Raw genomic sequence first — 19021 nt, 5'->3', positions numbered from 1 at the left:
AGTGCTCTAGCTCGGACGGGGATATCAAGCCCTATGGATCCATATACTACTACTCGCGCCCACCAGTTCTTATAACTGACAGTTACTAGTTACCAAAGCTAAGGGATTTTTGGTTCAAACTCAGTGTAGAATTTAGTATGTACTTGTATCCATTGCGTTTAAAATAAAGTGCATGTATTCTCAGCCCAAAAATATATATTGCAAAAGCAATTAAAAAGGGAGCAAATGAAACTCACACTTTATAATTATTGTAAAACAGTTATTAAAGCATTTGCATGTATTCTCAGCCCAAAAATGTAAAGGGTAAAAGGGATCATATGAAACTCACACTTTATAATTATTGTAAAACAGTTATTAAAGCATTTGCATGTATTCTCAGCCCAAAAATGTAAAGGGTAAAAGGGATCATATGAAACTCACGCATATAAATATTGTATATCGGTTAATAAAACATTTGCATGTATTCTCAGCCCAAAAAATGTAGAGAGTAAAAGGGATCTTATGAAACTCACGCATATAAATATTGTATATAGGTTAATAAAACATTTGCATGTATTCTCAGCCCAAAAAATGTAGAGAGTAAAAGGGATCTTATGAAACTCACGCATATAAATATTGTATATCGGTTAATAAAACATTTGCATGTATTCTCAGCCCAAAAAATGTAGAGAGTAAAAGGGATCTTATGAAACTCACGCATATAAATATTGTATATCGGTTAATAAAACATTTGCATGTATTCTCAGCCCAAAAAATGTAGAGAGTAAAAGGGATCTTATGAAACTCACCTTAGCAGCATATAAAGTCGTTCACCAAAATGTGATCGAAACTCAGAGTATCAAATAACCGTAGATCTCAACGTATCAATATTGTGATTCAATATTGCAGAAATGATAAATACTAGATTTGATTCACAAATATACCCCCGAACATTACCCATAACCTCCTTGGCAATAACCCATAATTTTGTTAGCTCTATCCCGCTCAAAACCCATTTTGAAAGTGACACGCTCAAGACCTCGTCGTGGTATTTTATGTATAATAATACTACTAATAATAATAAGATTAATAATAATAATCTTAATAATAATAATAATAATAATAATAATAATAATAATAATAATAATAATAATAATAATAATAATTATAATAATAATACGGAGTAAAAAAAAATAGATTGAGGATATATATTGGCCAAATGATCGAGCTTTATAATGTCTCCTGGAAATCCTTGCCATGCGATTGCATGGCATATGTGAGGGGAACCCATGCGATCGCATGGCCCCTGGTGACAGCTCAAAGTTGCTTGTTTTCTTGCTTGTCGACATAATATTATAATATATATAATATATTTAATTTAAATAATTAATTATATATTATATTAAATTCACGTGCATAGTTGACTTGTAATTTTTGTTCCGATAAATCGTACGTCATTACGCGACTTATGTCCCGGTATCAATTTTTACTGTAGCAATTCAGTGTAGCAAAGTCAATTTCACTGTAGCAAATAGTGATTTTCGAAAACACTGTAGCATTTTGGGTACTGTAGCAATTTGAAAATGTTACTATCGTTTACTAAATAACTTGAAATTATATATATGTATATATCTTTTTTAATATACATAAATCAGTTTTTAAATACACATTGGAAGTTATTTATAAATAAATTTTAATAATAAATATTTCAACTTATCATATATATTCAAATAGATATTTAAACCAATAAATTTAATGTACGGTATCAAATAATTAATACATTGTTACCTTTTCAAGTTATAGTATATATGTATCTATTTACATATAATTGTTCGCGAATCGTCGAAAATAACCGAAGGGTATTTAAATATATAAAAGTAGTTCAAAAATTTTGAGATTCAGTTTTACAGACTTTGCTTATCGTGTCGAAAATGTTAATCATACAAAGATTAAGTTTAAATTTGGTCAGAAATTTTCGGGTCATCACAAACATGGACTCCAAATCTTGTCCTTATTTTAGTATGCAACAGCGGAAGCTCTTAGTATTCACCTGAGAATAAACATGCTTTAAACGTCAACAAAAATGTTGGTGAGTTATAGGTTTAACCTATATATATCAAATTGTAAAAATAGACCACAAGATTTCGTTTTTCAATACACATCCCATACATAGAGATAAAAATCATTCATATGGTGAACACCTGGTAACCGACATTAACAAGACGCATATATAAGAATATCCCCATCATTCCGGGACACCCTTCGGATATGATATAAATTTCGAAGTACTAAAGCATCCAGTACTTTGGATGGGGTTTGTTAGGCCCAATAGATCTATCTTTAGGATTCGCGTCAATTAGGGTGTCTGTTCCCTAATTCTTAGATTACCAGACTTAATAAAAAGGGGCATATTCGATTTCGTAAATTCAACCATAGAATGTAGTTTCACGTACTTGTGTCTATTTTGTAAATCATTTATAAAACCTGCATGTATTCTCATCCCAAAAATATTAGATTTTAAAAGTGGGACTATAACTCACTTTCACAGATTTTTACTTCATCGGAAAGTAAGACTTGGCCACTAGTTGATTCACGAACCTATAACAATATATACATATATATCAAAGTATGTTCAAAATATATTTACAACACTTTTAATATATTTTGATGTTTTAAGTTTATTAAGTCAGCTGTCCTCGTTAGTAACCTACAACTAGTTGTCCACAGTTAGATGTACATAAATAAATCGATAAATATTATCTTGAATCAATCCACGACCCAGTGTATACGTATCTCAGTATTGATCACAACTCAAACTATATATATTTTGGAATCAACCTCAACCCTGTATAGCTAACTCCAACATTCACATATAGAGTGTCTATGGTTGTTCCGAAATATATATAGATGTGTCGACATGATAGGTCGAAACATTGTATACGTGTCTATGGTATCTCAAGATTACATAATATACAATATAAGTTGATTAAGTTATGGTTGGAATAGATTTGTTACCAATTTTCACGTAGCTAAAATGAGAAAAATTATCCAATCTTGTTTTACCCATAACTTCTTCATTTTAAATCCGTTTTGAGTGAATCAAATTGCTATGGTTTTATATTGAACTCTATTTTGTGAATGTAAACAGAAAAAGTATAGGTTTATAGTTGGAAAAATAAGTTACAAGTCATTTTGGTAAATGTAGTCATTTCAGTCGAAAGAACGACGTCTAGATGACCATTTTAGAAAACATACTTCCGCTTTGAGTTTAACCATAATTTTTGGATATAGTTTCATGTTCATAATAAAAATCATTTTCCCAGAATAACAACTTTTAAATCAAAGTTTATCATAGTTTTTAATTAACTAACCCAAAACAGCCCGCGGTGTTACTACGACGGCGTAAATCCGATTTTACGGTGTTTTTCGTGTTTCCAGGTTTTAAATCATTAAGTTAGCATATCATATAGATATAGAACATGTGTTTAGTTGATTTTAAAAGTCAAGTTATAAGGATTAACTTTTATTTGCGAACAAGTTTAGAATTAACTAAACTATGTTCTAGTGATTTCAAGTTTAAACCTTCAAATAAGATAGCTTTATATGTATAAATCGAATGATGTTATGAACATCATTACTACCTCAAGTTCCTTGGATAAACCTACTGGAAATGAGAAAAATGGATCTAGCTTCAAAGGATCCTTGGATGGCTTGAAAGTTCTTGAAGCAGAATCATGACACGAAAACAATTTCAAGTAAGATTTCCACTCGAAATAAGATTGTTATAGTTATAGAAATTGAATTAAAGTTTGAATATGATTATTACCTTGTATTAGAAAGATAACCTACTGTAAGTAACAAAGGTTTCTTGATCTTGGATGATTACTTGGAATGGATTTAGAAAACTTGGAAGTAAACTTGCAATCTTGGAAGTATTCTTGATTTTATGAAACTAGAACTTTTGGAATTTATGAAGAACACTTAGAACTTGAAGATAGAACTTGAGAGAGATCAATTAGATGAAGAAAATTGAAGAATGAAAGTGTTTGTAGGTGTTTTTGGTCATTGGTGTATGGATTAGATATAAAGGATATGTAATTTTGTTTTCATGTAAATAAGTCATGAATGAATGATTACTCATATTTTTGTAATTTTATGAGATATTTCATGCTAGTTGCCAAATGATGGTTCCCACATATGTTAGGTGACTCACATGGGCTTCTAAGAGCTGATCATTGGAGTGTATATACCAATAGTACATACATCTAAAAGCTGTGTATTGTACGAGTACGAATACGGGTGCATACGAGTGAATTGTTGATGAAACTGAACGAGGATGTAATTTTAAGCATTTTTGTTAAGTAGAAGTATTTTGATAAGTGTCTTGAAGTCCTTCAAAAGTGTATGAATACATATTAAAACACTACATGTATATACATTTTAACTGAGTCGTTAAGTCATCGTTAGTCGTTACATGTAAATGTTGTTTTGAAACCTTTAGGTTAACGATCTTGTTGAATGTTGTTAACCCATTGTTTATTATAACAAATGAGATGTTAAATTGTTATATTATCATGATATTATGATATATAATATATCTTAGTATGATATATATACAGTTAAATGTCGTTACAACGATAATCGTTACATATATGTCTCGTTTCGAAATCATTAAGTTAGTAGTCTTATTTTTTACATATGTATTTCATTGTTAATACACTTAATAATATATTTACTTATCATTTAACATAATTAACCAAGTGTATCAATATCTTAATATGATTCATATGTACCTAGTAAGACGTTGTTATAACGATAATCGTTATATATATCGTTTTCGAGTTTCTTAAATTAATAGTCTCATTTTTATGTATATAACTCATTGTTAAAATACCTAATGAGATACATACTTATAATAAAATCATGTTAACTATATATATAACCATATATATGTCATCGTATAGTTTTTACAAGTTTTAACGTTCGTGAATCACCGGTCAACTTGGGTGGTCAATTGTCTATATGAAACCTATTTCAATTAATCAAGTCTTAACAAGTTTGATTTCTTAACATGTTGGAAACATTTAATCATGTAAATAACAATTTCATTTAATATATATATAAACATGGAAAAGTTCGGGTCACTACAGTACCTACCCGTTAAATAAATTTCGTCCCAAAATTTTAAACAGTTGGAGGTGTTGACGTATCTTCTGGAAATAAATGCGGGTATTTCTTCTTCATCTGATCTTCACGCTCCCAGGTGAACTCGGGTCCTCTACGAGCATTCCATCGAACCTTAACAATTGGTATCTTGTTTTGCTTAAGTCTTTTAACCTCACGATCCATTATTTCGATGGGTTCTTCGATAAATTGAAGTTTTTCGTTGATTTGGATTTCATCTAACGGAATAGTGAGATCTTCTTTAGCAAAACATTTCTTCAAATTCGAGATGTGGAAAGTGTTATGTACAGCCACGAGTTGTTGAGGTAACTCAAGTCGGTAAGCTACTGGTCCGACACGATCAATAATCTTGAAAGGTCCAATATACCTTGGATTTAATTTCCCTCGTATACCAAATCGAACAACGCCTTTCCAAGGTGCAACTTTAAGCATGACCATCTCTCCAATTTCAAATTCTATATCTTTTCTTTTAATGTCAGCGTAGCTCTTTTGTCTACTTTGGGCGGTTTTCAACCGTTGTTGAATTTGGATTATCTTCTCGGTAGTTTCTTGTATTATCTCCGGACCCGTAATCTGTCTATCCCCCACTTCACTCCAACAAATCGGAGACCTGCACTTTCTACCATAAAGTGCTTCAAACGGCGCCATCTCAATGCTTGAATGGTAGCTGTTGTTGTAGGAAAATTCTGCTAACGGTAGATGTCGATCCCAATTGTTTCCGAAATCAATAACACATGCTAGTAGCATGTCTTCAAGCATTTGTATCGTCCTTTCGCTCTGTCCATCAGTTTGTGGATGATAGGCAGTACTCGTGTCTAGACGAGTTCCTAATGCTTGCTGTAATGTCTGCCAGAATCTTGAAATAAATCTGCCATCCCTATCAGAGATAATAGAGATTGGTATTCCATGTCTGGAGACGACTTCCTTCAAATACAGTCGTGCTAACTTCTCCATCTTGTCATCTTCTCTTATTGGCAGGAAGTGTGCTGATTTGGTGAGACGATCAACTATTACCCAAATAGTATCAAAATCACTTGCAGTCCTTGGCAATTTAGTGATGAAATCCATGGTAATGTTTTCCCATTTCCATTCCGGGATTTCGGGTTGTTGAAGTAGACCTGATGGTTTCTGATGCTCAGCTTTGACCTTAGAACACGTCAAACATTCTCCTACGTATTTAGCAATTTCGGCTTTCATACCTGGCCACCAAAAATGTTTCTTAAGATCCTTGTACATCTTCCCCGTTCCAGGATGTATTGAGTATCTGGTTTTATGAGCTTCTCTAAGTACCATTTCTCTCATATCTCCAAATTTTGGTACCCAAATTCTTTCAACCCTATACCGGGTTCCGTCTTCCTGAATATTAAGATGCTTCTCCGATCCTTTGGGTATTTCATCCTTTAAATTTCCCTCTTTTAAAACTCCTTGTTGCGCCTCCTTTATTTGAGTAGTAAGGTTAGTGTGAATCATTATATTCATAGATTTTACTCGAATGGGTTCTCTGTCCTTTCTGCTCAAGGCGTCGGCTACCACATTTGCCTTCCCCGGGTGGTAACGAATCTCAAAGTCGTAATCATTCAACAATTCAATCCACCTACGCTGCCTCATATTCAGTTGTTTCTGATTAAATATGTGTTGAAGACTTTTGTGGTCGGTATATATAATACTTTTGACCCCATATAAGTAGTGCCTCCAAGTCTTTAATGCAAAAACAACCGCGCCTAATTCCAAATCATGCGTCGTATAATTTTGTTCGTGAATCTTCAATTATCTAGACACATAAGCAATCACCTTCGTTCGTTGCATTAATACACAACCGAGACCTTGCTTTGATGCGTCACAATAAATCACAAAATCATCATTCCCTTCAGGCAATGACAATATAGGTGTCGTAGTTAGCTTTTTCTTCAATAACTGAAACGCTTTCTCTTGTTCATCCTTCCATTCAAATTTCTTCCCTTTATGCGTTAATGCAGTCAAGGGTTTTGCTATTCTGGAAAAGTCTTGGATGAACCTTCTGTAGTAACCAGCTAGTCCTAAAAACTTGCGTATGTGTTTCGGAGTTTTTGGGGTTTCCCACTTTTCAACGGTTTTGATCTTTGCCGAGTCCACCTGGATACCTTCTTTGTTCACTATGTGACCGAGAAATTGAACTTCTTCCAACCAAAATGCACACTTTGAAAACTTAGCGTACAGTTTTTCTTTCCTCAATACTTCTAGCACTTTTCTCAAATGTTCTTCGTGCTCTTGATCATTCTTTGAGTAAATAAGTATGTCATCGATGAAAACAATGACAAACTTGCCAAGATATGGCCCACACACTCGGTTCATAAGGTCCATGAACACAGCTGGTGCGTTAGTCAATCCAAACGGCATAACCATAAACTCGTAATGACCATAACGCGTCCTAAAAGCAGTTTTTGGAATATCATCCTCCTTTACTCGCATTTGATGATATCCAGAACGTAAATCGATATTCGAATAAACCGACGAACCTTGTAGTTGATCAAATAAGTCGTCAATTCTCGGCAGTGGATAACGGTTTTTGATGGTAAGTTTGTTCAACTCTCTGTAGTCAATACACAACCTAAATGTACCATCCTTCTTCTTGACAAACAAAATAGGAGCTCCCCATGGTGATGTGCTTGGTCGAATGAAACCACGTTCTAATAGTTCTTGCAGTTGGCTTTGCAGTTCTTTCATCTCGCTGGGTGCGAGTCTATAAGGAGCACGAGCTATTGGTGCAGCTCCTGGTACAAGATCTATTTGAAATTCAACGGATCGATGTGGGGGTAATCCCGGTAATTCTTTCTGAAATACATCGGGAAATTCTTTTGCAACGGGAACATCATTGATGCTCTTTTCTTCAGTTTGTACTTTCTCGACGTGTGCTAGAACAGCATAGTAAACATTTCTTATTAGTTTTTGTGCCTTCAAATTACTAATAAGATGTAGCTTCGTGTTGCCCTTTTCTCCGTACACCATTAAGGGTTCTCCTTCTTCTCGTACAATGAGAATTGCATTTTTATAACATACGATCTCTGCTTTCACCTTCTTCAGCCAGTCCATGCCAACTATTACATCAAAACTCCCTAACTCTACTGGTATCAAATCAATCTTAAGTATTTTGCTACCCAGTTTAATTTCTCGATTCCGGCATATATTATCTGCTGAAATTAATTTACCGTTTGCTAATTCGAGTAAAAATTTACTATCCAAAGGTGTCAATGGACAACTTAATTTAGCACAAAAATCTCTACTCATAAAGCTTCTATCCGCACCCGAATCAAATAAAACGTAAGCAGATTTATTGTCAATAAGAAACGTACCCGTAACAAGCTCCAGGTCTTCCTGTGCCTCTGCCGCATTAATATTAAAAACTCTTCCGCGGCCTTGTCCATTCGTGTTCTCCTGGTTCGGGCAATTTCTAATAATGTGGCCCAGTTTTCCACATTTATAACAAACTACATTGGCATAACTTGCTCCGACACTACTTGCTCCGCCATTACTCGTTCCGACACCATTTGTTCCTTTCGTTCTGTTAACCCCTGGTCCGTAGACCTCACACTTCACAGCTCTATGACCATTTCTTTTACACTTGTTGCAAAATTTGGTGCAGAACCCTGAGTGATACTTTTCACACCTTTGGCCTAGCTGCTTCTGATTGTTGTTGTTGTTGTTGCGGTTGTTATTGTTGTTGAGATGATTGTTGTAGTTGTTGTTGTTGTTGTTGTTGTTGTTGTTGTTGTTGTTGTTGTTGGGCCGTTTGTTGTAGTTGCGATTGATGTTGCGATTGTTGGGATAATTGTTGCGATTATTATTGTAATTGCTGTTGTTGTTGTATTGGTGATTTTTATCACCGTTTTCCTCCCACTTTCTTTTGACTTGCTTCACATTGGCCTTTTTAGCCGTCTATTCTTTTATTCTTTCCTCAATCTGGTTCACTAGTTTGTGAGCCATTCTACATGCCTGTTGTATGGAGGCAGGCTCGTGTGAACTTATATCTTCTTGGATTCTTTCCGGTAATCCTTTCACAAACGCGTCGATCTTCTCTTCCTCATCTTCGAACGCTCCCGGACACAATAGGCATAATTTTGTGAATCGTCTTTCGTACGTGGTAATATCAAATCCTTGGGTTCGTAACCCTCTAAGTTCTGTCTTGAGCTTATTGACCTCGGTTCTGGGACGGTACTTCTCGTTCATCAAGTGCTTGAATGCTGACCACGGTAGTGCGTAAGCATCATCTTGTCCCACTTGCTCTAGATAGGTATTCCACCATGTTAACGCAGAACCTGTGAAGGTATGCGTAGCGTACTTCACTTTGTCCTCTTCAGTACACTTACTTATGGCAAACACCGATTCGACCTTCTCGGTCCACCGTTTCAATCCGATCGGTCCTTCGGTTCCATCAAATTCCAAAGGTTTGCAGGCAGTGAATTCTTTGTAGGTGCATCCTACACGATTTCCTGTACTGCTAGATCCAAGGTTATTGTTGGTATGTAGCGCAGCCTGTACTGCGGCTATGTTTGAAGCTAGAAAAGTACGGAATTCCTCTTCATTCATATTCACGATGTGTCGAGTAGTCGGTGCCATTTCCTTCAAAATAGTCAAATGGAACAAGTTAATCATACATAATATTAAGAGTAGTTAATAGTATTTCGTAGCATAATATGAACTCATTTATAAAAGCTTTTTCTTCATATTAGCGTTTTATAAGTTTAAATTCGGGTAGTACCTACCCGTTAAGTTCATACTTAGTAGCTAATATACAATTCAACTACTACAATTCTATATGAAAAAACTGATTATAATAATATTTCGCGTTCAAACTTTTATACAATATTTTACAAACTTACAATACCGCTTATTTTACATAAAGCATGAAATATAGCACACAATAACTTTGATACAAGATAGTTGTGAAGATAATTCTAGCTAGTACACAAGTCGTTCAGCAAAGGCAATAAAGACACGTAATTCATACGTCCAGAAACAAGTCATGCATTCTGGTTTTACTAGGACTACTTCCCATCCTTGGTCTTGTGGAACATAACCGTTATGGCCGTTGATAAGACAGCGTGTTGTAACGTCGTCAAAGGGACGAGGGTTATGTAATGACCAACAGTCTCGTAATAACCTAAAAACCTCATTTCTTACCCCAATTACCGACTCCGTCACTTGTGGGAACGTTTTGTTTAATAGCTGTAGCCCGATGTTCTTTTTCTCACTTTGGTGAGAAGCGAACATTACTAACCCGTAAGCATAGCATGCTTCTTTATGTTGCATGTTAGCCGCTTTTTCTAAATCATGAAGTCCTATATTCGGATACATTGAGTCAAAATAATTTCTTAACCCGTTGCGTAAAATAGCATTTGGGTTCCCCGCAATATATGCGTCAAAGTAAACACATCGTAACTTATGGGTTTTCCAATGTGATATCCCCCATCTTTCAAACGAAAGTCTCTTATAAACCAAGACATTCTTGGAACGTTCTTCGAATGTCTTACAAACTGATTTCGCCGTAAATAGTTGTGCCGAAGAATTCTGACCGACTCTAGACAAGATTTCATCAATCATGTCTCCGGGTAGGTCTCTTAAAATATTGGGTTGTCTATCCATTTTGTGTTTTTATACTGTAAAATAGACAAGAGTTAGATTCATAAAAAAAATACTTATTAATACAAGCAATTTTTACATATATCATAAAGCATAAGCACACTATATTACATATATTACACCACACGAATACAACTATCTTATTCCGACTCGCTCATTTCTTCTTCTTCGGTTTTGGTTCGTTTTGCCAAATTTCTAGGGATATATGATGTTCCCCTAATACGAGCTGTCATTTTCCACAACGGTTTAGAAAAACCTGGTGGTTTAGAGGTTCCCGGGTCATTGTTACAACTTAAGGGCTTCGGGGGTTGACGATACATAAAAAGTTCATCGGGGTTGGAATTAGATTTCTCTATTTTTATGCCCTTTCCCTTATTATTTTCTTTTGCCTTTTTAAATACAGTTGGGGTAATTTCTATAACATCATCGGAATTCTCATCGGAATCTGATTCATCGGAGAATTGGTAATCCTCCCAATATTTTGCTTCCTTGGCGGAAACACCATTGACCATAATTAACCTTGGTCGGTTGGTTGAGGATTTTCTTTTACTTAACCGTTTTATTATTTCCCCCACCGGTTCTATTTCCTCCTCCGGTTCCTCCTCTTCCGGTTCTGATTTTTCTTCCGGTTCTTCTTCGGAAACTTGTGAATCAGTCCAATATATATTCGACTCTTCGTTATTATTAGGTGAGTCAATGGAATTTGTGCTAGAGGTAGACATCTATCACACAATATCAAACATATTAAGAGATTAATATATCACATAATATATACATGTTAATAATATATAGTTTCCAACAAAAATGTTAAGCAATCATTTTTAAAGAAAACACGGTCGAAGTCCAGACTCACTAATGCATCCTAACAAACTCGATAAGACACACTAATGCAAATTTTCTGGTTCTCTAAGACCAACGCTCGGATACCAACTGAAATGTCCCGTTCTTATTGATTAAAAACATTCCATATTAATTGATTTCGTTGCGAGGTTTTGACCTCTATATGAGACGTTTTTCAAAGACTGCATTCATTTTTAAAACAAACCATAACCTTTATTTCATAAATAAAGGTTTAAAAAGCTTTACGTAGATTATCAAATAATGATAATCTAAAATATCCTGGTTACACACGACCATTACATAATGGTTTACAATACAAATATGTTACATCGAAATCAGTTTCTTGAATGCAGTTTTTACACAATATCATACAAACATGGACTTCAAATCTTGTCCTTATTTTAGTATGCAACAGCGGAAGCTCTTAGTATTCACCTGAGAATAAACATGCTTCAAACGTCAACAAAAATGTTGGTGAGTTATAGGTTTAACCTATATATATCAAATCGTAACAATAGACCACAAGATTTCATATTTCAATACACATCCCATACATAGAGATAAAAATCATTCATATGGTGAACACATGGTAACCGACATTAGCAAGATGCATATATAAGAATATCCCCATCATTCCGGGACACCCTTCGGATATGATATAAATTTCGAAGTACTAAAGCATCCGGTACTTTGGATGGGGTTTGTTAGGCCCAATAGATCTATCTTTGGGATTCGCGTCAATTAGGGTGTATGTTCCCTAATTCTTAGATTACCAGACTTAATAAAAAGGGGCATATTCGATTTCGATAATTCAACCATAGCATGTAGTTTCACGTACTTGTGTCTATTTTGTAAATCATTTATAAAACCTGCATATATTCTCATCCCAAAAATATTAGATTTTAAAAGTGGGACTATAACTCACTTTCACAGATTTTTACTTCGTCGGGAAGTAAGACTTGGCCACTGGTTGATTCACGAACCTATAACAATATATACATATATATCAAAGTATGTTCAAAATATATTTACAACACTTTTAATATATTTTGATGTTTTAAGTTTATTAAGTCAGCTGTCCTCGTTAGTAACCTACAACTAGTTGTCCACAGTTAGATGTACAGAAATAAATCGATAAATATTATCTTGAATCAATCCACGACCCAGTGTATACGTATCTCAGTATTGATCACAACTCAAACTATATATATTTTGGAATCAACCTCAACCCTGTATAACTAACTCCAACATTCACATATAGAGTGTCTATGGTTGTTCCGAAATATATATAGATGTGTCGACATGATAGGTCGAAACATTGTATACGTGTCTATGGTATCTCAAATTACATAATATACAATACAAGTTGATTAAGTTATGGTTGGAATAGATTTGTTACCAATTTTCACGTAGCTAAAATGAGAAAAATTATCCAATCTTGTTTTACCCATAACTTCTTCATTTTAAATCCGTTTTGAGTGAATCAAATTGCTATGGTTTTATATTGAACTCTATTTTATGAATCTAAACAGAAAAAGTATAGGTTTATAGTCAGAAAAATAAGTTACAAGTCGTTTTTGTAAAGGTAGTCATTTCAGTCGAAAGAACGACGTCTAGATGACCATTTTAGAAAACATACTTCCACTTTGAGTTTAACCATAATTTTTGGATATAGTTTCATGTTCATAATAAAAATCATTCTCCCAGAATAACAACTTTTAAATCAAAGTTTATCATAGTTTTTAATTAACTAACCCAAAACAGCCCGCGGTGTTACTACGACGGTGTAAATCCGGTTTTACGGTGTTTTTCGTGTTTCCAAGTTTTAAATTATTAAGTTAGCATATCATATAGATATATAACATGTATTTAGTTGATTTTAAAAGTCAAGTTAGAAGGATTAACTTTTATTTGCGAACTAGTTTAGAATTAACTAAACTATGTTCTAGTGATTTCAAGTTTAAACCTTCGAATAAGATAGCTTTATATGTATAAATCGAATGATGTTATGAACATCATTACTACCTCAAGTTCCTTGGATAAACCTACTGGAAATTAAAAAAATGGATCTAGCTTCAAAGGATCCTTGGATGGCTTGAAAGTTCTTGAAGCAGAATCATGACACGAAAACAATTTCAAGTAAGATTTCCACTCGAAATAAGATTGTTATAGTTATAGAAATTGAATTAAAGTTTGAATATGATTATTACCTTGTATTAGAAAGATAACCTACTGTAACTAACAAAGGTTTCTTGATCTTGGATGATTACTTGGAATGGATTTAGAAAACTTGGAAGTAAACTTGCAATCTTGGAAGTATTCTTGATTTTATGAAACTAGAACTTTTGGAATTTATGAAGAACACTTAGAACTTGAAGATAGAACTTGAGAGAGATCAATTAGATGAAGAAAATTGAAGAATGAAAGTGTTTGTAGGTGTTTTTGGTCGTTGGTGTATGGATTAGATATAAAGGATATGTAATTTTGTTTTCATGTAAATAAGTCATGAATGATTACTCATATTTTTGTAATTTTATGAGATATTTCATGCTAGTTTCCAAATGATGGTTCCCACATGTGTTAGGTGACTCACATGGGCTGCTAAGAGCTGATCATTGGAGTGTATATACCAATAGTACATACATCTAAAAGCTGTGTATTGTACGAGTACGAATACGGGTGCATACGAGTAGAATTGTTGATGAAACTGAACGAGGATGTAATTGTAAGCATTTTTGTTAAGTAGAAGTATTTTGATAAGTGTCTTGAAGTCCTTCAAAAGTGTATGAATACATATTAAAACACTACATGTATATACATTTTAACTGAGTCGTTAAGTCATCGTTAGTCGTTACATGTAAATGTTGTTTTGAAATCTTTAGGTTAACGATCTTGTTGAATGTTGTTAACCCATTGTTTATTATAACAAATGAGATGTTAAATTGTTATATTATCATGATATTATGATATATAATATATCTTAGTATGATATATATACAGTTAAATGTCGTTACAACGATAATCGTTACATATATGTCTCGTTTCGAAATCATTAAGTTAGTAGTCTTATTTTTTACATATGTATTTCATTGTTAATACACTTAATAATATATTTACTTATCATTTAACATAATTAACCAAGTGTATCAATATCTTAATATGATTCATATGTACCTAGTAAGACGTTGTTATAACGATAATCGTTATATATATCGTTTTCGAGTTTCTTAAATTAATAGTCTCATTTTTATGTATATAACTCATTGTTAAAATACCTAATGAGATACATACTTATAATAAAATCATGTTAACTATATATATAACCATATATATGTCATCGTATAGTTTTTACAAGTTTTAACGTTCGTGAATCACCGGTCAACTTGGGTGGTCAATTGTCTATATGAAACCTATTTCAATTAATCAAGTCTTAACAAGTTTGATTGCTTAACATGTTGGAAACACTTAATCATGTAAATAACAATTTCATTTAATATATATATATATATAAACATGGAAAAGTTCGGGTCACTACAACTGTCATCACAAATGAGAAAAATGAGCTTATTCCTACTAGGAGTGTAACAGGATGGCGTGTTTGTATTGATTATAGAAAATTAAATGACACCGCCATAAAAGATCACTTTCCCTTACCTTTCATTGATCAAATGTTGGAAAGATTAGCCGGAAACAGTTACTATTGTTTTCTTGACGGTTTTTTCGGATATTTTCTAATTCCAATAGCACCCGAAGATCAAGAGAAAACCACATTCACGTGCCCTTATGGTACTTTTGCTTACAAACGCATGCCATTTGGACTTTGCAACGCCCCTGCAACCTTTCAAAGGTGCATGATGACGATTTTTCACGACATGATAGAAGAATGCATGGAAGTTTTCATGGATGACTTTTCAGTCTTCGGTGATACATTTGAATCATGTCTAGTTAATCTTGAACGAATGCTTATTAGATGCAAACAATCAAATCTAGTACTTAATTGGGAGAAATGCCATTTCATGGTTAGAAGGCATCGTTCTTGGTCATAAAATCTCAAAGGAAGGAATTGAAGTGGATAGAGCTAAAGTAGATGTAATTGCTAAACTTCCACATCCCACCAATGTTATATCTCATATACCAAATCCAATATATTGGATAGAGCTAAAGTAGATGTAATTGCTAAAACTAACGGGTAGATGGTATATAACGCGCCAATATCTTTTACCTTAGCCATGATAATCAAGTCGTTCTCATTAACCGAAATAATATCCGTCTCATCTAACACCAATTTCTTCTTAAACTGTTTCTTTTCTGTAGCGACCCGGCCAAATCATGTTTGACGGTGCCGTCTACGTAGGTCCCATTACATGGTCATAAGTCTATAAGACAAAGTTTGACCGAAAATATGTCGCAATCATTTCATAAGTGTGGATGTTTCAAAGTTTACAAAAGTAGTTTCCATAACTAGTACATAACGATGTTTAAAGTACAAATGAAACACGTGCGACACAGTTTAAAGTAGCCAAAAGACGCTCCAACTATGCAAGTATACTCGACATCCAAAGCAAGTATCAAAAAGAATGTGCGGAAGCATGTATCACCTAATGTTCAAGGACCTGAGAAAAACATAGAAATCTGTCAACGAAAACGTTGGTGAAATCATAGGTTTAAGTAAGTAAGTATGTAAAAGTAAGTCGAACCACAAGATTTGCATCATTGATAAATAGTAATACATTCTAAAAGTTAATATTCACGAGCACCCAATTATCAAGGCTTAACGTTTCCTTCCATAGAACCCCATCACAATAGTGTTAGAACATACACTGTTTCTCGAAAATATATTTCACCCGTAGACGGTAGCGAACCGTCCGAAGTGAGGGTTTGTCAAACCCATATGGCCATACAACATAAGTTCACACCTACACTTACACCCTACAAGTGTAACTAATGATAATCGAATTGAGGATTTTGTTCTGAACTCGTATGTAGAATGTTTGTTTTCATGTACTTGTGTTCACTTAGTTAAAAGAATTGTTTATGTTTTCTCATCCCAAAAGTAAGTTCAAAAGAGTAAAAGTGGGACTATGATCTCACCTTGAGTGAAAGAGTAAATAAGTACTTCGACAAGTAACGTGTGCAAAGAACAATGCTAGCCTTGACCTAAACAAATAGGTCGTATCAATAACGGTAAACACGATAGGTCAAAGGTGTTCAATTAGTCCTATGGCTCATCATGACTCGATTATGTAGCATGTGAATCAAATTGTCAAGTTTCATGCAAGATACAAGTATAGAATCATGTTAGAAAGATTGCATAATCATTTGGCTAAGTTTGACAAAAAGTCAAACTTTGGTCGGTCAAAGTCAACGCGTTCGGGTCGGGTCCCGAACTATTTTCCTGAGGTTTTTAATCATATATGAGTATGTTAGAACAAGTTTTATGTGAATCGGAGGTCCATAGTATGCCAAACATTTTTCATATTTTGGACATGGAGGTCAGAACCTGACCACGTTATATGTCGTGCCGCGACCCAAGACTGCCGCGCCGCGGCATATAACGGGTGCTGGTACCTGGTCAGTTTCAATTGTTCAAGTCTTTTTCCGAACTTCGATCGAACACAAATCACAAATCGTAAACACTTATGACTCGCATTTTATATCGTTGGAAAGCTAATTTGACAAAGAACACAACTAAACACATTTCACCAACCGAAAACATTATTTGCAATAACCGACATTTCAAATCAAATGATCAATCAATGCACACATTTAATGCAAGTGCACATTTATGATTCGGGCATTTAATGCATACATACTACACGTCGTTTTGTAGGTAATCGAGCATACAATACAACTAACTACTTACTAACAACAATTCATGGCATTCAATGCATCAAATATTCATTTCAAGCTTATCAAACCCTAACCCAAATTCACCAAAATCACTAATCAAGTTTATGGAGTTTTCTCAAGCAACCTACACATCAAATTGAAGCTAGTGATACTAGGAACACATTTAATACATGCATATATAACATTTAACAACATTCAAACAACCAAATCACCAAATCAAACACACCAAAGTTCATACTCAAGCTAGTTACTTCAAATAACGAAATCGAGCATATAAATCATATATTCATGTTAGACTTGAGCCATAGACACTAATTAACAACTTTATAAGTTAAAAACATCAAGAACACAAAATCTAGTGATTTTTGAAAGTTACCCAAATGAGATGTAATCGGTATGGAATCGAAGAGGAAGTTGCAAGGATTCCAAATATGTAATTAGTTTAGATTGAAGCTTGCTAGATTTTGATTAGATGATGAATCTTTGAAATGGTGTTTGAGAGAATTTGTGAAAGTATTAGAGAAAAATGGAAAAAGAAAAGAAATAATGAATGGAGGAGGAAGAGTGTTGACTCTTTGACCTAGTCACCTCTTTGCTCCTTTGTCAAACTTAGTCCCTCAACTTTGGAAACGGTTGCGTGAATTACCTAAACGAGATAATTTAAAACGCGTATTAACGGGGGATGTTATAAACATATAACGGAGTTTAAAATAGTATAACGGAAAAGTAAACGGAAAAGGCGGGATGTTACATTTTCCGAGACTTTAGACGCGTATGATTGTCCATCATTCTGTTTATCCCCGTTATTTACAATCTCCTCAACAACAGGAGAAGGAATCACAGGTGGCTTAACAGGTTTTTGAACAACGTGAGTCTGCGGTACGTTATTCTTCTTTGGAGGCACAACTTTATCAACCGATCTAGTCGTCTTTGCTGAATCAAATCTAGAGGCTTCAACATACAAGTGAAAATTATCGATCCAAACATCAGCTAATCTATTCTCCATCTCCAATACATTCTTCCGGTTAAAAACCTAACGAAAGCGAACCTCTTACCGGATTTAGCCCGCTTGTTAGCAACATACACATTCGTCAGGCAGCCATATAATTCGAAAACTCTCCACAAATCTGATCTAGTAACGTGTTCTGGGAAATTAGTTACGTAGAAAGATTGTGAATCGTTAGTCTTGCCTTCTGAAATATCGACGCCAATCTTACGAAACGTGTCCTTATTGTTTCTCTGTTCCAAAACGTACCAACCATCATTCGTTTGTGTTGATCGAATGTTTCCAGCCATGATCCGGCGTTTGATCCCGCCTGTGAATCAGTTGATCCGAAGAAAAAACCTTGCCGTCGCCCGAGGTTTTTGGAGTATTAGGGTTTTTGGAGTATGAATTTAAATCGTTTGTCAACTCCCTTGTATCTCCTTATCTCCAGAAGTAACAAGAGGCTTAAGATACAAACTTTAATTACAAATGATACCTTGAGAGCGAAAATAACGTTATTGATGTCTCTTTTGCTTTAGACCTCTGTTTTTATTTTTAACGGCCAAA

At 34.3% G+C, this 19021-nt stretch overlaps 1 protein-coding gene across 1 annotated transcript in view; it reads right to left on the bottom strand.

The window, feature by feature from the left end:
* LOC139902656 (uncharacterized) overlaps nucleotides 1–18475 on the bottom strand; it is a 124513-nt gene extending 106038 nt beyond the window's left edge. The window contains exon 1 of the mRNA XM_071885262.1: nucleotides 18221–18475. Within this exon, the coding sequence (XP_071741363.1) occupies nucleotides 18221–18475 (255 nt within the window). The remainder of the gene's footprint in view (nucleotides 1–18220) is intronic.
* Between the last annotated feature and the right edge of the window lie 546 nt (nucleotides 18476–19021).

This window comes from Rutidosis leptorrhynchoides, chromosome 3 (genome assembly GCF_046630445.1).
Source record: "Rutidosis leptorrhynchoides isolate AG116_Rl617_1_P2 chromosome 3, CSIRO_AGI_Rlap_v1, whole genome shotgun sequence".
Classification (NCBI taxonomy): Eukaryota; Viridiplantae; Streptophyta; class Magnoliopsida; order Asterales; family Asteraceae; genus Rutidosis; species Rutidosis leptorrhynchoides.
Note: the sequence above shows the minus strand (reverse complement) of the source record. Positions and strands in the feature narration are given on the sequence as shown.